At 45.4% G+C, this 22,990-nt stretch overlaps 1 protein-coding gene across 1 annotated transcript in view; it reads left to right on the top strand.

Moving 5' to 3' along the window:
• Nucleotides 1-22,990, top strand: part of LOC128459130 (myosin-10) — a 40,195-nt gene that overhangs the window by 1,167 nt on the left and 16,038 nt on the right. Inside the window, exons 2-4 of the mRNA XM_053444233.1 lie at nucleotides 4,323-4,479; nucleotides 19,299-19,326; nucleotides 21,244-21,346. Of these exons, the coding sequence (XP_053300208.1) occupies nucleotides 4,323-4,479; nucleotides 19,299-19,326; nucleotides 21,244-21,346 (288 nt within the window). The remainder of the gene's footprint in view (nucleotides 1-4,322; nucleotides 4,480-19,298; nucleotides 19,327-21,243; nucleotides 21,347-22,990) is intronic.

The following is a 22,990-nucleotide window of genomic DNA, read 5'->3' on the forward strand; positions in this document are numbered from 1 at the left end:
GCAGGATTGTCGCACGGATTTATCCACTTTACCAGACATCATAAAAATCCAGCTCTTTTGAATGTGCAGCGTGTGCGTCACATTTGATATTGAGAGTTTCAGATTATTTCTATATTAGTGCTGAATGCTTCTGTGAACGGGATATTGACATTTGTCCCTTTCAAGAAACGCTTCGATTTGGCGTCTCCGTCCAGCAGCTCTCCTCGGTTCCTCCTCCTCTTCTCTCTCCTACCATAATGTCACGTTTTCTACTTTTCTTCGTGGTTCAGAATTGGCGTTGGAGCTCGTTAATTTGCCCCTTGCCTGAGAGAAATTGAAAACATGTGTCCGACTGTGCTGGTTTTCTATCGGGAGGAGAACTGTCCCGTTCAGCTCGCTCCTGGAAGAAGAAATTCCCCAAGATTCCAGACTTCTGCCAATGTGTTTTACTAACCCCCCCCCCCCCCCCCCCCCCACACTGCTCAGACACATCTACTGCAGACACAGTATAATGTCTCCCTCCGGCTGTGTTCTTAGTGGAGGTGGTTGTGAAAAATCACTGTGTTGAGCAGCATGGAGAGTTAGAGAGTTTGTTTTAATTGTGAGTGCATTTAACAGTCCATAACTTACTTTATTACTTCAGGGACTCTCGTGCTTCATAAATACCAACATGGAAAAAATACTCGGCAGCTGAAATCTCTCTCGCCGTGTTTTGTGATTTACTTTTTTAAAGCTGAAAACATAATTGAATGTGGAGGAGCACGGCCTTCACGATGCATTTCGAACTGTTGACTCAGCACCAACCAAATGAGATGAGTCAGAGGTGCTAATTAATACAGCCCCCCCCCCCCCCTCCCCTCCCAACAAAACACTCAGCAGCTTGTCAGTGATGCTGGCAAACCTGTGACCCTGGTCTCGGTCTGCCTGACTCCTGTCTGTTGATTCACACACTTGAACTTGCCAGGATCTGAAACCTTAAGACCACCACTGTGTTTCTAGCCCCCTGGTTTACAGTGGGATTTTAACTGTCGTGTATCAGGCCTTTAGCCGGACGGCTCCATCTGTGTGCCGTCAGTCAAACTCTCGGTCCAACTCACTTATTGTGTCAGCCTTCTGTCTGTGAATCGGTGAGTCACGGGCTGACCACACCGGGCTTTGCCATACGAGCGGGGCCACAGGCCGGCCTTTGTGTCGTCAGATAAGCCTCAGCTGTCAGAAGGCCTCAGCATTCTTCCGTGGTGAAAAAGATTGTCTGTCCGTCTGTCTCCTGCCGCCCACTTCAGCTCGGCTGCTGCTGAGTGTCCGTCCTGTCTTCACCGAGTCTGCTCCGTTTCCCACACTCCCTCCCCCCACTGGCCCACTGGTCCTGAACAATACTGACATTGATTTTTAATGTATTTTCCTTCTTGCATCTTCGCGTTATTTCTTGCATATTTATTAGTGTAATTTTGATTTTAAACATGTCAGCAAGCCAAACAGCTAAAGCTTATTCTCTGTAATGGTGGATCTGCTGCAGGGAGGTGGTTAAAGCAGCAGCTGAAAACTGCACAGTCACTCTCACTCTCATATCCCTGTAGAGAGAGGATTTACACGTTGGATCGAAAGTCACATGCAGTCTCTCTTTTTGCATGATATTAACAGCTTATAGCTTTTATTGATTGTTCACTGTATCTTTAATAGACTGCAGTAAAAATGTTGAACTTATTAAAGCCACAGAGAAGCAGAAAGTGTCCTGCTGCCTTCCATGTGGTTTGATACTGTGCACCTCTGTGTATTGATCGTATTTCCAGAGCCTGGTTTGAAGTTGGCTCTGTTATGAAACCTCTACAGTGGAGCTCTGTGAAGGGAACGCTCAAGGTCTCACGTCCTCCTCACAGATCAGATGCACAGTGGCTTCCTCTGCTCCCTGCTCCTGCCTCTGCAGTGGAGAGCAGCAGAACCGGGCTCACTGCCTGACTGCTCCGCGGCGGCAGATGGGGTCGGCTGTTGTGTCTGCTGTTGCCCGTGTGTTGCTCAGCTGTTACTAGGCCACGGCATCTCTTCCCCGGGATCTGGTTTCACAGTGGAAATATCACCTTCTCTTTCCTGGACAGGCGTGGGCACGGCGGTTTGGCAGGTGGTGTTGGAGTCGGCCGTGCGCTCTGTCACTCACCACATGTTCCTTATAAAGCAGTGATCCTGCAGGATTTTTTCAATATGAAGCAGCAGCGTCATCGCAGCCACAAGAATGCAGAACATAGTCCTAGTTTTTGTTTTTTGTTTGAATAAGCAGAACTTTGTGTAATTTGTCACAGAGTTTAGGACTAATATGGGATCCCTTACCCTTTCCCTGAATAAAAGCCTCAATCAAATTCAACCCCTGTTGTAATTTTAGAGTTGATATCATGTTTCATAAACAGATCAAACCTGAAACTGTTGCTCCATTAGTTCGAGAGGAGTCTTTTTCATTAAGTACTCTGTGCATTTTGAATCACGGAGCAGCAGATTACAATCCCCTCTTGAACTCTTAAAATGCCTGCAACCATCCAAGTTGAATTAACAGTTCAGGTATCTCCCGTTTATTCATAACCTCAGTGCTGCATCTGACAAGAGACCCCTCTCCCTATTTATAGCAGCTCCAGCTTTCAGATAAGGTGGGAATTAATATTTCATAGGCTTTGAAAAGGAGAGTGGGGAGTTGGAATTTCAGCTCAGGTCCTCCCCACCTCCTTCTCTCTATCTCTCTGAGCTGTCCTCCTCCTCGGGTTGGGAGGCTGAGAACACGATGCAGGGTTTGTTAAATTGCTGCTCCTCGACTGGATGGCACCACAGGGAGCCCCAAGCTTCATACCTGTCTACCTCTCACTCCTTACCCACCAATATTTCTCCCCCTTCCTCATTACAGAGCATCAGTTTCTCGGTGCTGAACGAGGGCCCTTTCCAGAGCTGTTATGTAACAACACCTTCATTAATCTAGCTGCAGCACTCACGACATGGTGTCTCAATCAGCCTCAAATGCAGTTTTAATTATGAAGCACATGTCTTTGATGCGAAAGGTTGCTTCAGGACAGGTACTCTAAATATGTCATTTTCGATTATTGTCTACACTGTATTATGGTATGCATCAGATGGGGCAACTCTTGAAACAATTAATCTTTTTTAAAACAGAGGCTCAGTCATTTATTACAGGCTGTGGAGAACATGTGTTTTTGTATGATACTTCAAGGGGCCACGCTGGCCTGCAAAGAGGTGAACCCACTCCTGAGAAGAATCTCACAGATCATGGTTCTAATTTTACTCTATTCTATTCTTCTGGTTTTCATGCAAGTGCTCTTTGTAGAAGAAGAAGTGTAACTGTACAGATGTGTGGTCCCAGAAGAAGACAACACACACTGAACATGTGTTTTTATCCGATATGTGTGAGTCCCTGTTTTACTAATTGACAAACTGACCTCCAACGTGACCTCAGTAATCTAATTATTCTCTTTCACTGCTCTTAACGAAGCTGTGAGGTCCAGAACTTACCTATGCATGTTACTGCAGTTCACCTCTATGGTCAACCGGTACTGTTTGTGCTTGTGTGTTAGCGTGGTATCTGGGTTGGGCATTTTTTTTGTACATGGCCTCTAGACTAAAGCCCAGCATGCCAGTGATGAAAGTCATACTGGTAAGCAGCTCGTTCTCTGTGTCCTCTATAGGGGGGAATGCAGAGCCCCTATAGCATCTGCAGAATGAAAGCGAGCCACTGCCCCACCAGGGCCTCTCACTCATTCCTGGCTGCCTGGTGAATTCAGCCCACAGCATAGCTGAGAAGTGATCATACCACACAGCCTCTCTGGGGACAGGTCTTTGGGTTAATTGTGCAACCAAATGCTACAAGTCAGAAAATATAGGTGAAGCGCTTCCAGCAGACGCAACTCGCTGTGGAGACAATATTCAAACACATAAGTGTTGTTTTATATTTTAAAGGTTTTTCATCAGGTCTCTCGAGGCCGTTTGCTTTTGCACAAGAGGCAGGAGTCTGTTCAGTGTTTCATTTCAGTCACTATGTCCCATCAGTCTGCCCGACTCCATCAGTCTGCCCGACTCCATCAGTCTGCCCAGTGTCTATCACTGGGTTCATGCTGCTCCCATGATGTAAGCGCCTAAAGCATGAGTAATGACAAATCTCACTGCTCTGATACAAGGCAGGCCAGATGATTTAAAAAGCTAGAAACTTTCATGCCCCTGTTTAATGTAAAAACACTGATGATTTACACTTCAAACTCCAGCTTGTTCTCTCTCTTCTAAAATATAATGGTTAATCAGGAGCTGTGTTCCCAACTTCATTTCTCACGTTTGTCTGCTTCTCTCTTTGATCACAGACGTACTCTGGCCTCTTCTGCGTGGTCATCAACCCGTACAAGAACCTGCCCATCTACTCAGAGAACATCATCGAGATGTACAGAGGGAAGAAGAGGCACGAGATGCCTCCACACATCTACGCCATCTCTGAGGCAGCATACCGCTGCATGCTGCAAGGTACACGACCCCACACTTGTTTTCTTTAAAAGGACCTTTCAGTTTTAGCTTTCACAGCAATCATTGGCTTTCTGCGACAGGTTTATTAAAGTTTAACCGGTCAGTACTGATGAGGGGGTGCCACATGGATGTGTCTGTTAGTGTAGCAGTGGAAAGAAAGGCTGCTGTGCCACATGCATGTTTGAAAAGGGGATTTTATTTAGTCTCGTCATTAGTTTGGTTTGTTTTTAGATATAAACTAGAAAAAAAGAGAGAAATATCTGGAAAATTGGGTCCAGACATTTTCCGGAGTTAATCAGTCTCAAGATAGCGATGCACCAACATCTCATTTAGGACCTACAAGGTCACTGGGCGGCCAGAGGGGCACAAGGGCATTTAGCTATTCAAACAATGTGAACACTAGACAGGAGAATGACAACTGTGTCGGTCTGAACCCGGCGAAGATGCTTGTGTCGTGCACAGCTCTGCGTCGGGTGCATGATCCGACCTTCAGTGTTTCACAGTGCTACAGAAAAGATAACACAATGAATAATTCAGTTTGTGGTTAATTTATGTTGTTGTCATCTCCTGTAGAATACAAAACACTTTTTTGGAAAAGAACGTTGCACTGGATTGGTTGATTATGATTGTTGGACTTTTGATTGGAAAGCAGAACTGTGGATTTTGTTATTATCATGTACAGATATGCTGGAAACTGTTTTGTACACATTTGTATTTGCATTTCTCTCAGAGTTGAGCTCACTTGCAGGCGGTACTGGGTTTGGCTGCATAGTCCAGGAGATTAGTGTGTGAACAAAGTGTGCAAAGAGTGTGAAAGGTCACAAGGTCAAATGGGGATGTGACACCAGGGATCCTGTCTGAGAGGTCCGCTGTCATGGAGGGTTTCTAACAGAGATCAACTCTCCTGCAGGTTTTTCCAGGTGCTTCACCACCGTCATCTGGTTAATTGTTAATTGCATTGTAATAATAGACTGTGAAGCAGTGGGTGGAGGATTTAGGACTGAAATGTTAAGTCACATTCTTCATACAAAGCTGCCTCTCAATATTATTGGCCAGTGGTGTTCTGTGGTTATGTAACTTCCTGGATCTGTGCGTCGTTATTTCACCAAACTATGAGCCGATTGGATTTAGAACCGCAAAATTGTAGATTTTCCTTTATGTCTTTATTATATTTTATTGCTTTAGATCATAGTTTTCTTCATATCAGCCTATAGCGGCCACAGCGATAGAGAACAGCATCTCTGTGTGTTTCATGCAAGGAGCTGCACGTGGAGGCAAAGACAGAGAACAGGTTCAACTAACATCAGTCTTCAGGTTGTCATTAACTGCACGTGTTGTTCTTATCTCCATCCTGCACACACACACACACACACACACACACACACACAGACAGACACACACACACATTCATCTATCTTAGTGTGTGGAGCAGGTGGGCTCAATTCCTCTGCTTCCAGAGGCAAGACAACTTTAAGAGAGCATATTGCACTGGAGGAGAGTTGTGCGACCTGTTTTGATGGACTTGTATCACATCTCACACTGGTCTGCACATTGCTGCATGTGCCTTATCAACATTTATTTCATGTGAGCTCATTTGCAAACTTAAGAACCACAAGAAACACAAGGCCTGGGACTTACTTTGGAATCGCTCCGGAGTCTCTGATGCAGAATAATCGCTGGGATAAGCAGAACCTTTTATCAGAGTCCATCAATATTTAGACGGCCTATCTGCTGCGCTGTGTGCCCTCACTGCCAAACCGCAGAACAACAGCATTAATTCCTCTCTTTAGTCGCTCTTGAATGTTGTTTCACACAGAGCAGGGTTTCTGCAGGGTCATAAAAGGTCAAACAAATATCATTACATGAATTTTAAGTCCTTGAAAAGTCTTAAATTAAGTTCATATCTGTCGTCCTTGACTTAGCTTTTGATTTTCATCCCTTATGGTCTTAAACCTGCAGAAACCCTTCATAAGAAATGTGTTTTTAAATGGCACGTTTGCCGATGTTTCCCCTGTTATTTACTTTTTATTTGTCCCGACACATGTTGGCCTTGATGTGACACTGTCAGTGATGGTCTGGTTGACCTCTGCAGCTGCAGCAGTAAAGCTCCTTGGGTTCGAGTGTCTGACTGATGTGCCCGAGGCTCCCTGTCATTACCTGCCCTCAGGCTCTGGGCTCTCGCCTGATCCCTGGTCTGTGCCGGGCAAATAACATGGACCATCAGATTTCAAAGAGGAAAGTCGAAGGTGTTGCATGTGAGCCTGTAGTTGTGTTGTTGTGTTACACAAGAGTATATGTTGTTATTCATTTCCCCCTGCTCGTATCCCTTTGGTTTATTAAACGTATGTTCCCCCTTTAAATATAGCTTTACTCAGAACCACACACACACACACACAGACACACACACACATGCTCACTATGTGGGATGTCTTTCTGGATATGGGACACCTCTCTTGTGCCACCATTCTTTTCTCTGACCCTCTTTCCTCTGTCGCTGGCATTCAGTCTCTCTGTCCCTCAGAGGGGGCGGGGCCAGGCCGCCAGTGGAATGAGGTCACCTCTGTCCCAGCTTCTCTATGCTGGGCTAAATTCGACCAGCTGAGTCATCGTCAAGTTGTCAGTGTCGCCCCCCCCCCCCCCCCCGCTGGGCTAGGGGTGAGTCGCCATGGATACTCATGTATCTGTGTGTGCGACCAAAATAACCTTCCCCTGGGATCCCACATAGAGGTGTCACTTGTTGAGTGGCAGTTGTGTGTGTGTGTGTGTGTGTGTGTGTGTGTGTTGTCGACTGAATTTCTTTAGATATCTTCTGGTTCAGGTTTCTTTAAAAGGCTTCAAACCCTCAGCAAACTATTTAGGAACTCCTTGTGTTGTTTCTTAATTGCTTTCCTTCTTCTCTCGGAGACTGGAGCAGCTGACCTCTCTGGTTCCCTCCCAGTTCTCTGCTTCACGAACCAGTTTGCTCACGTCTTTCCAAGCCAGAACATTCTGGCTTGGAAAGACGTCGATAGAGGGAATTTCCCCCCACATCCTTCAAGGCCTTTCAGTCGCCTTTCGCTTGACATGAAAAAATACAAAACCTCTGGAAGCTTTGCGGTGGCTCTGTTTGCTTTGTTCCTTTTTCCTTCTCGTGCTTTCATCCGGGGGAAACACAGGAGGACGAGTGTGTGGAATGTCCAACTCCCAGTCCTCCATGTCGAGATACACCCACAGTTACCATGGCTGTTCCTCTGCTCGTCTCACAACGTCATGAACCCGTTTTCTCTCATTTCACATCTCAACTAGGGATGAAAGCAAAGCTAGGTTCTTGGCAGACGTCCTGGTTTGCTTTGTCTGTTACACGCAGGTGGCAAACGCTCTGTGCAGCACTTTCACTGCAGCTCTGTAGTACTCAGGGAAATGTGGTGAACTGTAGAAGGATGAGCGATGAATGGATGTGGTGCAGGGAGTCGTTTCCACACAGAATAAAACATGAAGCGTTGTGTATTCTCACCCACTTGCTCACGAACACACATGCATCTGGAGGGTTTATCGGATCAGTCCGACCACATCTGGAGCTGCTCTCTCTCTTTCACTGGGATCAGATCAAACAGGCGTCAGTGCCTCTCTGCAGCTCGACCACATGCTTATGAGAAAATGCACAGAACAAACTGCAGGTAGTATCCAACACGTGTTTCCTCCCAAGTCCGCTCGCCCCATCTGGCTTATTAATTATTGACGTCCGATCCCAGTGCGTGCAAATAAATTCAAGTTTAAATTCAAATGGATCCGATGTGACTGTGATGAATGAGAGGCATCCATATGCAGACCATAATATTAACACCAGGTGAAACATGGTGCATGAAAGAAGAAAGAGATGCTGACATCACTTTCTGAATCCAACTGAAGCTGGAGTCTGTCGGTGGGTTTATGACTCGAGGGGTTAGTGTTTATACTTTATAATGAACTATTATGCTAATGACCAGTGGAGCAATTTCATTGAATTGTTGCATAGGGGGAGATTTGATGATCCCAGAGCAAAAGTTGTGCTTAATGGTTCAGATCCCTAAATATCTGCAGAGAGAGAGAGAGAGAGAGAGAGTTACATTCTGTGTAAGAATCGCATGCCCCACTTGGCCTGAGCTGGAGATATCTACTAAATTTTAAATGTCTCTCATCCAGCAGAGCAGAGCAGAGGGTAGAGGAGGCAACACAACATGGAGACACGTGGAAAAGGTCTTGGAACACGGAGGGAGGGTGGAGAGAAGAGGGGACGTCGGAGGCCTTAATATTGAGGGGGGTTATTGGTAAAAGGGGGTTCATACAAAGACAGACATGATAAACAGGGTTGCTAGTGGGCACTAAAGAATGAAGAGGAGGGGGTCAATAGGAAAGATGGAAATGAAGAGAAAGAGGGAGTCAGGCAAAAGAGGGGGAAGAAGGGGAACCGGGTTATGGGGGAAACAGAGCAGACGGTAGAGGGGAGAGGCAGAGGGGGTGGTCAGCATTGTGCCTCACAATGGGGGCTTTGTGAGGGGCTGAAGGGGGCTGGGACCAGGGTGTGTGTGTGTGTGTGTGTGTGTGTGTAGACAGGCAGGCAGGCAAGAAGGCCTAGCGCCACACACAGCTCCTCCCTGGGAAATGGGGCCCCTTGTTGGGGTTGGTGAGGGCCACAGAGCAGGGCTGGTAGAGGGCACACACCCGGGCTCTGAGTGACAGGACAGGTGTAGAGCGCCAGGGACGTTTTTTATTTTTTCAGTCTTTCAAAAGGACTGTCTGTGTTCTGGGGGGGGGGGGGTTGAACTGCATGAGTCCACTGCAGACACACACTCAGATGCGTCTTTAATGGCAGACAGCTGTAAAGTTCATACAGGATAAAATCATTTTTCTGTTTAGGGGCCATACATCAGGTCTGATTTATGGTTATGCCTGGACAGGGTCATAACTGGGAAAGCTGCTGTGCATCAGTTGTCGTGCGAATGTATACGACTGTGACCTGGAAAGAGAAAAGAAGAAGCTTCTTATCCTCAGTGGATTCCAGTTTTTTATCCTCATGTGTCAGATGGATTTCATCGGCTGAACTAACAATCTGTAACTTTGAGTCCGAAGAGTAAACGCACAGTATTTCAAATGTTAACTGGCTTTCTTTCCAAGGAGGTTGTGTTCTTAATTGTTAGTGAGCAAGAGTATGACCCAAAACAACTGCCTGGTGGATTATCCCTGGATGGATGTGGTGTGGGAGAAGGAAGAATCCATTCAAGTTTGGGGGGGAAATCTTGATCAGGGATTCTTTTTCGGTGGTTTGTCAAACTTTCCCTCTATTTCACAGAGAATATATCAGGCATCTTGATACATCAAATATTAATCAGGCTTTATGAATGGGCCTTAGTTGTTTGTTGCATTTTTTAAATATACAAGTGTTGATTCAGAGGCTCCAGCTCAGGCCCACAGGTCAGTCCACATATATGACACCTGATCTGTCTCTTTGTGTGTGTGTGTTTACTACCGGGTCCTGACGCACAGTCGTAGGTGTGTGTGTGTGTGTTTACTACCGGGTCCTGACGCACAGTCGTAGGTGTGTGTGTGTGCGTCAGTGTGAGTCAGCTGTAGCACTGAGCGAGGTTGTGTGGAGATGATTTAAGGTGCAGCCCCTGTGATGTACTGCCCCTCGTTCTTGGACAGTGCTGTCATGAGAGACACATGGCTGTGATACCAGAAGCGTCGGCGGCAGATCAGGTTCCCAGTCTGATGCTGGGAGTGGGACCAGTCGCTCACAACCTCACAACCCACTGCAGGGGGGGGGCAGCGAGCTCCACTCTGTCACTCTGTTTAATGAGACAGTGATGACACACATGTGTTTATGAATCTGTGACCACACAGACACAAACGGGCGATTATGAGTGCAAAAAATATTATTTATTTATGAGGAACACTTTAGTGGTTATGTATTTATACTTGTTATAGTCATAGGAAGTATTGTAGCCTCATTTCAGATAAAGCACAATATTTTCTAGAGATTCTGCTGATTCCAATATCATAGCTTCTCTTCATTGTTATTATTTATTTTACTTATAAACGATCATCCATGTTTTTATCTGGTCCAGACTATGTTATTACAATGAACTAATATGTTTCAGCAAGAGATAAGATTATAATTTATACAAAACGCTGCGGCCACTGCTGGACATGTTTGTAGAACTGTTTATTTACTGATTAATGTACAAAATATAATAACCTCATTAGTTTACAATTCATAAAAACATCAGACCATGGACTCTAGATCTGGACCTGGATCAGTGACGTCGATACCCGATAAGTGAATCACGTTAGTACCAGGACAAATATTGTCTCAAAGCATCTATATTTATTTGACATTTTATCTTTGATTTATTATATTCCGTCAGACTCAGTCATAAACTGCCGGTTTCACCCTGACACAGTTTCCCGTCTGTTCTCTGTGGAGTCGACAAGCCACCGGGCCGCCGCCATCTGCAATCCATTACTCTGCCAAATACTTTCTGCCATATCTCCTGCAACTGCTTCCGCTCCCCCAACAGCACAGGGGCGAGTTCTAACCCCTCTCCAGACACAGCGTTCACACTCTGTTAGCCTCAACAGGAGGTCACTGCCTTGCTCAAGGGGGATGACCTGTGGGGAGAGAGGTGTGTGTTAAAAGCTTTCTAGGACCCTCAGATCAATGATAATGTGTTTTATGTTCCCGTGGTGAATTATTCCAGGACCTGTGGCGTTCGGACAAAATCCTGAATTTCATATTTGGATTCATAGCAGCTCTGAAAAGAGATAATTACATTTATTTGGACGTTTATGACAAAGTGTGTGATTTGTTTTGGTTTAACCAGACGTTTGAACAATGGTCTGAATGGTGAAAGAGTGAAAGCAGAGCCCCATCGCTATTGTTAGGAATATGAGAGCATGAGTAGGTCACTGTTTTCATGTCTTTTTATGTGGTTTGTTCTCTACCTCTTTTCTCTCTGTCACTTATTTGCATTCCCTCTTCTCTTCCTCAACAACACGCACAAGCTACAGGTAGAGGAACTATTCACTGTGCATTGAACCGTTTAACCAACCCCCCCCCCCCCCCACTCCAGATGTTCTACTCACTGCCCCCCCCTCCGACTGGGAAGCTGAGCCGTGGATTTCCATCCCATCGTCCCCACTTGCATGTTGTGTCTCTCGGGCTGGCATGGATCTTCAGATAGAGTTAATCCAGGGGAATAAGACAGATTAGATTACAAAGACTCTCCTAATGAGACCCTGGATGTTTACCACACCGGTCCAGCACCTCTCCATGAGAAACATGTGGGACCTGGTTTTACTTTTCCCCCCTCTCCTCTTTCGTGTCCCCCCTCCCTCCACCACCACCAGAGAGTTTTCTCATTTTACCCCCTGACAGAAAGCATTTGAAAAATGTGCATTGTGGGACTTGGGAAAGGGAAAGACACCAAACTTCTGTCTGAGCTCTTGGTTGCTGAGTCTAACATGGACCCTCCAAGCCGAGCTCAGGCCCACAGGACACAGACTGGAATTAATTCAGAGGAGACTCTAGCCTCCACATGTGATGGCGACAATCTATTCCTGTCCGTGATCTCAGCTGCCAACTGTCGTCACCGTCCCCCAAGCTGCATCAGAAGCCCTGAAACGCCCTCAGGAGTTCACTGTAGAAGTAAATCAGCAGGTGACGTGATGTTATTTCTATCTGGAGTGATTCTTTCCATCGAGCCACTTTGATCTCCGTCTCTCCTCCACTATCTCCATGCTCCTCTCTTCTTCCTCTCCTATCTGGGCCCTTCCCACCACACTCCTTCTCTCCATGTCCGGCCTGTCACTTCTCCTGGGAAGTGTTCAGGCGTGACATATGCACCGGGGGAACATCCTGTGACCGTCAGAGGGAGTTCAGACCAGTCCCCACCCTTCAGTTAATTCGGTGTGACTGACGGCACAGAGGGGGGTCCCGTACTATTCGCGGTTGATGATGAAACATGTTTGTTATAACCGTAAAAAAAACAGCCATATCCTCCACATAGTGACCCCACCACGTTGCCCCTCGTTTCCCCTCGGCGTCACCTCGCCAGCCCGCTGAGAACCACGCCTGCTCCACGCCCAAGAGGCCCCGGGGCGGGCAGGGAGGGGAACCAGGGGCAGGGAGGGGAACCAGGGGCAGGGAGGGGAACAAGGGGCAGGGAGGGGAACCAGGGGCAGGGAGGGGAACCAGGGGCAGGGAGGGGAACCAGGGGCAGGGAGGGGAACAAGGGGCATCTGAATTCCTGCGCCCACACACACACACACATACAGTGTGGTACATGCAAATGGCCAGTCTGCTCCGTTGGGCTGTCCCCCCCCCCCCCCTTCTGCTCCTCGGGCTCATGAATTCCCAATAAATGCCTGACTGGCAGCTGGTGCAGCCGCGTTACAGTGGATAATGCAGCCGAGCTGTTTGGTCATTCAGCGGCTGGAGAAGACATTCATTCAGAATCAGGTCTTGTAGAAACTCAGAGAGCTTGAGCCCAAACATATCTATGATCTAATATCTATAAATGATATTATAAATGGTCCTTCAGCTGCTGACACTCAACAGTTTGGTGAAAATGTGGTTTCAGTTTGTGTGACTGTTTCGAGGTCTGCAGGGTTGTGACCGCTGTAATAACATGTGTTTTTATTTTATCTTCCAGTCGTTCTTTTGAAACTGTCTCAGTCAGCTCAGTTCAAAATGACCAACATGATTTCATCAAATATCTGGTTCTGACCTGAAAATAATAAATTTACGCGATATAGTTTAGCGGCAGATTATAAAACTGTTTAAATAAGATAACTTTAAAATGAAATCCACTTATAGTTGCAGTTTTACTCTTTACCAGCTCAGACTAGAACTGCAGGAAGCAGGAGTTACTCTGCGTTAGAAACTATGAAAAGAGTTAAGATTCAAGATTCAAAGATTTTAATATCAAATGCACAACAATAACATAAGCAGTCGCTGGCAGTGAAATGCTTGAGTCACAGGCTCTCTTCTAGCAATGCTCAAGTAATTACAACCCATAAATAAAATAGAAATAGTATAAAATAGAATAAAATAGAATACCAAAATTTTAAATAGAAAATAAGTATATATATATATAAATATATATATAAATAAACAGTTGAAGAGGAAAAACAAAACAAAAACAACAATAGTGCAATTATGTACAAATATGCAAATATGTCCCGGTGCTGGTTTGGTGGAAGTATTAAAGTTCAGAGGACTTTAAAAGTGACTTTATTCTCTAAAGTTCAGAATTGCTTTTCTTCAATATCAGACACAGATTTCTAAGGTCTCCTGGAAGATGCTTGTTAAACCATCAGACACGTATTTATTTGATTTAAACTTGTAGATCTGCAAATGAAACGTATCCTGTGAGTATCCAGATTCTTCCTCTCCAGCAGCGCAGTAAATTAAGTGAGGCGGTGTTTAGTGTTATTACGCCATCGGAGGATTTACAGCTTCTCAGCGTCTTTGTTATCGCGGCCCGCTGTCGGAGGAAGAAGCGAATCACTCGTCTTCATCCCTCGACTCAAGTGGGATTAATGTGCGTCTTATCATAATTGTTCGGAAGCTTCACAGTGACAGTGACACACTGCAGACCCCCGCACACCACAGCACCTCCCAGATCGCGCTAAATGTTTGTTACTTCCACTGTCTGGGAATGTGAATGAGCTCTGTCTCGATTGTGTCACACACACACACACACAGACACACACACTCACACACAGACACACACACACTTGGAGCTTTGTTCCTCTGGCTTCAAGTGGCTCTGGACTCAGTTCTAGACCTTTATGAGAAGACGCCCTTTTTAAATCACCGTGCATTAGTTCAATCATAATTTTCAACTAGGTAGTTTCGTTTTTGATTTCTTAAAAGTTGTCGTCATCGCACTAGAATTTTCACTGTTGCTCTTTACGACGTTTTTTATGAGGCGAGTTGTCAGAGCTCGAGCTGCAGTGTGGAAAAAATGTGTTACATCCAGGTGTAAAGACCCCAACAGGCTTTAAATCAGGGGTTTAAAGCCAAATTCCATTTTCTAGACGAATATTCCCTATCGGAAAGTTTTTTTGTTCCTATATGGCAGCAAACCTACACGTAAGTAGAAAAGTGTTTAGAGGTCCTCGGAGGGGCTCGTTTCAACTTTTCATCATTTGATCACAAGTGTGAGTCTGTGAGAGTGGAAGTGTGTAACAGCTGGCTGATCCACATGCAACCGTGGAGTTCCTGGTAAATCACTCTGTGGGTCAGACTCTGGGTCGAGCTGCAGTGAACCGGAGACATCTTGCTGAGACCATTGACAATAAATGGATGTAATTATGATGCTTGCACGGGGGAATGGTTTGAACACTGACGTCTGGCTTCAGCCGGGGGGGGGGGGGGGGGGGGGGGGTTGTGGTTCCGAGGCCTCAAACCTTCTCAGTTTGGAGAGAAAATGAGAATCATGATCCGAATTGCTGCTAATCGAGTGGTGACTGCCAAGAATTCCAAGGACTTGCATTTAAATGTTTAAGCTCATATCTACCGTGCATAATTCTAGACCATCCCCCCCCCCCCCCTAAATATTCAATAGTGCTGTAGAGTGTGGAACATGCAGTTCTGGATGGGTTTGCATGTATCAGAGAGGGGGTAGTGAGGCTGTACAAGGTGAAATGAGGTCAATCAGAGGGAGGTAGAGTAACGTTTGGGGCTTTTTGGAGGGAGGGAGGGAGGAGAGGGGGGGGGGGGGGGGATGCTCTGGAATGTGAAGAATGAGGGTTTGTTTAATCCTCGTGGGGGATAATTTATCAGCAGTAAAGGGAGCCCTGCTGTGCGAGGCCGACCACAGGAAGGTGAGATTTGTTTGCTTGTTTGTGGTCCTGGTTTTGCACAACCCATGTTTTAATTGATAATTCCACCACTTTAGAATACAGAGGTCATTGTTTTTATAACCGCCTGCTCTCCGTGTGGAGTATTAAGTGTTTTACCCTTCAGTGACACTGCAGTAAAAACTCACAGCTCGGAAATCTGCCTTTTCCTCGGCCGTCATTTTAATTTCCTCTGTAGCTGGTGTCCAAACAGTCCGAGTCAGCTGTGGTCGAAACCCTAAAAGTTTTACCAATTACTCCACCGACTTAATCCATCCCATAGTGATGCTACCTAGAGGAAATAACCAAGCTCGGTTGATGAGGTGATCAAATTAAAAACATCTGTGGCTGCGGAAAGCCAGTTTGTCTCCAGTAGTGGTCCCACTCCCTCACTCTGTGGTCGGAAGTAATTTGGCGTTGCACTATTCACCGGGGTGGGGGGGGGGGGGGTTAGAAAGGGAAATGAGAGTAAAGGGAGAGAAAGGGGGTGAACACAAAGCCGGGGAAGATTTAGTGAGAGAGTAATGAGCTTCTGGAAAGCAGGAGCACGCTCGGTTCGGCCCGGTCCACCTCCGCCCGGGCAGCACGGCATCCTGGGTAGATATGACCCGGCAACTAGTTGGTGTAGTGACGGAGGAAGCAGCCGCTGCCAAGAGGGCCCAGCGTGGCAGCCTGGACCAGATGGCCCCCCCCCCCCCCCCCCCCCTACTCACCCACTCACACAGCTCGGGTCACGGAATCCAACTTTAAGAGATTCTTCTTTTTATATATTGAACTATAAAAACCACAAAAGCTGAATAGAGGACAAAAGATAAGAAGTGTAATCTAAGTCAGATAAATCTTTATAGTCCAATAACAGAGATATTTGCTGTTTTGCCATATAAATGCATAGAAATATATTCTGTGTGAACCAAAGAATGTTTTGAGTGTGATTATTCTGACAGCACTTTATGGATCAGCACCATTATGGGCTTGATGGAAGAGAACACTCTACTCCCCTCTGGTTTTGCCGCCGTAGGTCATATCTCCTCTGTTTTGTCCGATCTTTATCATGGTATGAAATCATAACCAGGAGGCGGCATTAAGAAGTCGGGGGGGAGTGAGCTCAGGGGGGGAGGAGTCAGAGGATCAGAAGCAGAGGTGATGGGTTTTTCTACAGAGGAGTAGAAGGTTAATGAGAAGGATGTGAGAGGGCGTCAGAGGTATAGCTGCGTAAATAGAAGTGTGTATGAGCGTGTGTGTGGAGGAAGAACCCCGTTAAATATGGCGTTCCAGGATTTAAATCCAATTTAAGTCATTGTTTTTCACTTCTCCAGAAATGCTGCAGATTTTCTAATATCTATGAAAAGGTGAAATTTGGTGTGGATCCGTATAATGATCTGGATTTACCTGATCTCAATACATGTGTATACAATATGGTGATTGTGGCGTTTGTCTATTTCCAGTATTACGCAAAAACTACTTTCCTGATTTGATTGAACCCTTTTCTTTTTGAGGTGATTCGATGAAGGGGGACAGATCCAAGTGTATGTTTATTTCTGTGGACATTTATAGAATACTAATATCTAAGAATAGATGATGAGGACAGATGATGTTGTAGGTCCTCACTGTGACACACGCTCAGCATTTCCTTTGTTCCACTCGGTTGTTGTGTGCAGAGCCCGAGCTCCACAACATACTTTGAATTCCTCCGCACCAGAGGATTGTTTCCAGGACCAGTTAACTTGTCACACAGTATTTTTAAAAAAGCCACCAAAGCACCACATGGGTCACAACATGGGAATTCGGCCTCACTGCAGTTGTGTTCTGTGTTGTGTGTCTAAATGTGTGATACAAAAAACACAGTCACAAACCTTTTTCCTCATCTGTCATAGATTGTAATCAGGTGCTGGTTTCAGACGCATGAGGTCACACACGCAATCGGCTTCTCGCTGGAATCGTGTGAAGCTGAGATGATGTTCCCTGAGCGTGTGTTTGGTTTTCAGACTCGTGCTCGGCTACGCAGCGTCGCGTGACTTCACGTTACAGGTGCATCTGATAAGCATCAGGTTCATGTAGACGTGGGACAGGAAGAGCAATCAAACTCTGAGCCGTGTTTCAAAGAGCTGCCTCGTCATCAGGGGAGATGGTTCTGGTTAAAGTGAGGAGCTCATTCATCTTCTGTACGTTTACTGTAACTCTCAAGGGGGCGTTGAACTTTTTTATTTCAGCTTGTCGGTGCATATTTTAAAAACTTGACAGGAAAAATACTTGAACTTGAAAGAAAAGAGACTGATTCAAGGTTTCCAGATGCACACACATACACACACACACACACACACACACACACACTCACAAACCAACTGGTCACCAGCTTTTGTCCTACAGGGAGAAGGTCTGTGAGTGATGACACCTTGAAGATGGTCTGAGCTGCCTGTGAAAACTCACCCTTATCAATTGAGTGTGAATTAAGACACAGCCTCAACAGAGTGACTGGATCCTGAAACACCAGTAAAACATTTACCTCCACCAACTGGGTTTGTTGGTCAGTTAAATGACCCAGGAAGGAACACCTTTACATTTTGGAGTAGATCTATATAACCTGGCGGATCCAGAAGTTTTCCTTGGTGCCTTGGTGGAGGTTCCACCCTCTGAGCAGCCCTCCAGTTTTCATTAGACCTTCTCGTGGCCTTCTCTTGGCCCTGTTACACAAATACAATGGAAGTGGAGCTCACAGGAAACTAGATCGGATCATTTTTAATCATTTGAAAGGATAACATATAGGAAGGTACCCTGAGGGGTCGTACCTCTGCCAAGGCTAACACTCTGTACCACAGTGTTAATACTCTGCAGAAGTTAATGGGTTCTTTCTGGGTTCGTATCCCAAACCTTCCATCGGGTTTCAAGAAATATCAGATCACTAATTTCTGCTTAATCCTAAAGGACAATCCTGTAGATAATTCATGTTTGTGTTGACATTTCAGTTTCCTACTTGCACCTGAATATTTAGTAAATGGAAACTCAGCTAATTAATTAAATTAAATACTCACTAAATTATTGAAATAGTTGAGTTTACAGGAATGGGATGGACTGTTGAAATGTGTGAAAAATGGCTCAGCAGTTGAAATAGTTAAACAAATATAATTAACAATTAATATTTGAAGTAATTAGCAAAGAAGAATATCATGAAGAAAGTGATAGATGCAAAAAAACAAACTTTAAGCCAAACTCAAACCAAAGTATCAAGATATATGATTAATGTTACAATTATGATTTATTTGTGGAAGTAAAACCTCAAGTATTAACTGATCTCAGACATGTGACTTGCATGTTGTGTATCAGTGGGTATATTCTTCTTTGATTGTAACAGCATGTAGAGTTTCTGCTAATAAACAGGTCGGCTCCCCCTGGGTCCTGGTCTCTGTGGGTCAGAGAGGTCAGAGAGGTCAGAGGTCACACACTTCAGTGGGCGTAACGAGTCCTGTCGTCTGGACCTCGGTCTGGATTCCACTGTGATGAAAAGTGTTAGAGCTTCAGTTACTAGTCCTGGTGTCAGTTACGGGACATTACCCAGCAGCACACCTACACACTGGATCCCCCCCTCCCGGACCCAGACCGGCACCAGAATATAACGGGTTCTTTCCGGTCCCAGTCCACATCCCTTCACCGGGTTTTGTTGGAATCTGTCCAGTAATTGTTGTTGTTATCTTGTTTACAAACCGACCAACAAATACACAAATTGAAAGCGGTGAAACACAACCTCCCTGGTGGAGATAATGATCGTAAAGCATGAGCTCATACAGCAGAGCTCCAGTATTTGTGTGTCGATGCAAAAAATAACTGGTTAAGTGGTTTGGGTTTGAGACTTGACCACATGAGTTCGTCTTTCTAATTACTGGAGTTGGAGTAATTGTTTAAAGCCAATGAGAGGACGGAAAGATGCTGACTGTGTTTTCCCTGTTTTTCTCTCATGACAGATCGTGAGGACCAATCCATCCTTTGCACGTGAGTATTTCAACTCTCTGATGATTCTCCTCCTCCTCCTCCTCCTCCTCCTCCTCATCCTCCTCCTCCTCCTCCTCCTCCTCTTCCTCCTCCTCCTCCTCCTCCTCGTCTCCTGAGGTCATATCTCTGATAGGACACAGGGTTTGTTCTGTTCTTTGAGGTGGTTCTGCTGATGAAGCAGCTCAATGGGCTGGAAAATGAAACCCTCATAAGATAAAAATGATATATCTCTACCTTAATAGGACAGTCTCATGTCTCACCTCCATTCGAGCTCAAATAAGTAAAGTTAGTGATAATAAGTATTACAACCTACTAGTGAGAACTCTTTAAGGATCATTGCTCCGGGGTTATTTGACTTCCTGGTCACTTTCCGTCTCCCGTCATCTTCCTCTCCTCTCAGCTCCAGTCTTCCTGCTGTGTTTTATTTAAAGGACTGGTTTCAAATAGCTCTTTGCGGATGCTGGGTTGTGCGGCGGCTCAAACCAACACCGGGGGAGTTATGAGTGTGGTTTGGTGCCGTGCCTTCGCCCACTATGGCATCGAGGAATTGAGTGCCACACTCTCTCGGTGCGGCTTGAGTCGAGGCTGCCAGTGAACACAGAGGAGCTGTTGCATAATCTGAAAACTACGCCTCCTGTTGGTGTCGGTATTGGTGGTGGTGGAGCAATTTAAATCGTGACACCCCCCCCCCACTGTTAATTAAAGTGGTGGGGTTCGGGAAAAGTGTGTTTATCCAGGTCTGTCCGGTCATGGAATAAAATGCTCGAGCGTTACAACAACCACTTTTTAATCCAATTAAGTTGACACATGCCTCTAATTGCACAACAGCACTTTGAGGATCATTAGCAGTTGAGTGGTTTAGCAGAAGGAAGAGAGGCACTTCTCTCATAGGTTCTAATTCCTTCATCATTTACCTAAAGAGAACAATCTTACACTTACTACAAGAGTGAGGGTTCTGCATGTGACCACTCTAACCCACATGATCCCCAGCTTGTCTATAATAGCAAAGACTAAGATGTGAAAAAACAACATTGAGTGGTTTTATGTTAAGTTCTTTCAAAATGAGCCAAACTGGGATGTGTAGAGGACATGACCTATATCGCTCGGCCTGCGTCTGAGGACTCGCCCATCGCTTTCTAGCTAAAACTGCAACTGAGCTAATTGCCGGCTTGACTAAAGCCACCGGCATGCAGCTGGATGCAGTGTTTGCGGGGCCTCAGTTTGCCGTTGGCCCCGGTTCTCTGGGCTCCGGGGGCCTGGCTGTGGGAGCTGTGGACGGCCCTGCCTGATCACAGCTATCATTAGAGTCGGGGCCCCACGATGCAAGAGAGACTGGAAACTTCTGGAGACGGGCCCAGTAGACCACAGGGTTCTCCAGTAAAACGCCAAGTGACAGAGGACTGGGTGGATTTAGAAAGCAGCAGCAGCAACAACAGAACGTCGCCTGATGAGCCTCCGCTCTCTTTGCTTTTCCTTTTCTCTCACTGTTGGTTCTTTCCTTGGAGTTTATCCAATCTCTCCTGACCACCAAAATGATAAATAGAAACTTTTTAGGTTAAGCTTTGACTGTGTTTTGTCTAGATTCCTAAATTTCTGACAAATTTCACAGACTTCACAATGAATAATGATATTAATATTTACTTTATGGTCTCTTACAAAAACGTTTCTTTGACAGGGCCCCGTAATAAATCGATAAAGCACATTTGAAATACGCACTCGCACATAGAATTGGAGTAAAACTTAGCAACGCCTCAGAAAGTAAAGGTTGCTAATTCCAGATTGCAAAAAAAAGTCTGTTGTAATCACTGTGCTCGTAATGATGATGTGTTTCTTTTCTCTCACTCCTCCTTCACTCACTCTCACTCTCTTTCTCTTTGTTTTTGTAAATCCATGCTGTTTATCTCTTTGGTTTCTCAGAGGTGAATCAGGTGCTGGCAAGACGGAGAACACGAAGAAGGTTATCCAGTACCTGGCCCACGTGGCCTCCTCACACAAGGGACGCAAAGACCACAACATTCCTGTGAGAGACCATATTTGTCCTTCCCTAGTTTTGGCCAAGGCTGGGCCTCCTTCTCTCCTCTCCTCTCCTCCTCCTCTCCTCCTCTCCTCCTCTCCTCCTCTCCTCTCTCCTCTCTCCTCTCTCCTCTCTCCTCTCTCCTCTCTCCTCTCCCCTCTCCTCTTCTGCATCATAATTCTGATAATAAATGAATAGTGTATTCACTGTCTGGCAGAGAGCTGGTTGCACACTCTCATCTGACCATTAAATGTTATAGATCTATACGTCTGAGCAAAGACAGGAAACATCTACATCTGTCCGTCAGTAAGAGAATCTACTTGAGACTGATGACAGTTGTTCATCTATGGATATTAATTATAATCTAGGTTTGGCTCCTTTTAAACAAACACTCTATGAAGTGTTTAATAATTAGCTAGTCATCGATCTTCTCATCTTACTTTCTCCAAGAAAGTAAAACCAAGAGTTTGGCCCCAAAAATGTCAAACTCTCCCTTTAATGATTGTGTCATGTATTAAACCTCAGCTGATAGATGTTAACTCTGCAAACTGTCACTGTGCTGGTGTTTCTGTTTCCTGAGGCTTGTGTCTGACACGAGCGCCCTCAGGGTTTTAACACTTGCATTTGTTTATCCATAACAAGCAGCCCGAGTCTCCCAAAGCATTCAAGCTACAGGCAAGTGCATCTCCAACGTCTTTACAACAATGACAAAAAGATTGTGTGTATCTTGCTGGTGTTTGTGTGTACGTGTCCTCTCTCTCCAAAACTCTTATTTAATGATATGGACGTCCAATCTAAGCTTCTTTCTTTTTGAGGTATTGGTTCAGGTGATTGTTTGAAGCCTGTGGAATCTTCTGGTTAAAGTGAATCTTCACTTAAACCAAAGGCTGATGATAATACAACTTGAAATTATGTTTTCTATCTGTGTAATTTTAAGTATTTAGAATAATAATGTAATACTTCATGTGTAGCTTCGGCTGTGGAATTATTACCCAAGTAACCAAATGTGCTTTTGATTCATATGTGGCTTTTGCAGCCGAGACAATAATCCGACACAGAGGATTTCTGTGCAGATGTTAAAGCCTAACGTCAGATTTAAATCCGTGATGTTTTAGACGCAGAAGTAACAGGAATGAAACTCTGCTGACAAACGACTGAGTCCGCTCCAAACTCACCCCCGAGAGAAACCTGACATCTTCTGGCTCATGTCTTTTCAACTTGATTTATCTGGTGGCTGCTTTTTTTTTGTGGCTCTCTCCCCTAAAGCAATACCTGATGTTTCTATGTCCTCTGTGAAATCCAATAACTATGGAATCAGAGGGAGAAACTGTAACTTTGAGCGCACACCCAATCCGGGTTAATGCCCGTCTAATATGATGTGTTTCAGTAGCCGTGAGTTAGAGGCACCTCGGTGCTCCGGGGCCGGAGAACGCCATCTTCTGCACTGACCTCCTTAATGCTGCGCTCCCTCTGTGTTGCATTACCACCGCCTCTGGGCTCAGGCCAGAGGAATGTAAAACCCCGGGAAGATTGGAAAAGGGGGTTCAAGGAGGAGGGGCGGGGGGGGGTGGATGAAGTAGTTGACAAGGAGGAAAAGCAGACCCGACTTTCATATTCCTGTCAGGAAGAAAGATAGAACAGCTTTTTAAT

This window comes from Pleuronectes platessa, chromosome 16 (assembly GCF_947347685.1).
Source record: "Pleuronectes platessa chromosome 16, fPlePla1.1, whole genome shotgun sequence".
Lineage (NCBI taxonomy): Eukaryota > Metazoa > Chordata > Actinopteri > Pleuronectiformes > Pleuronectidae > Pleuronectes > Pleuronectes platessa.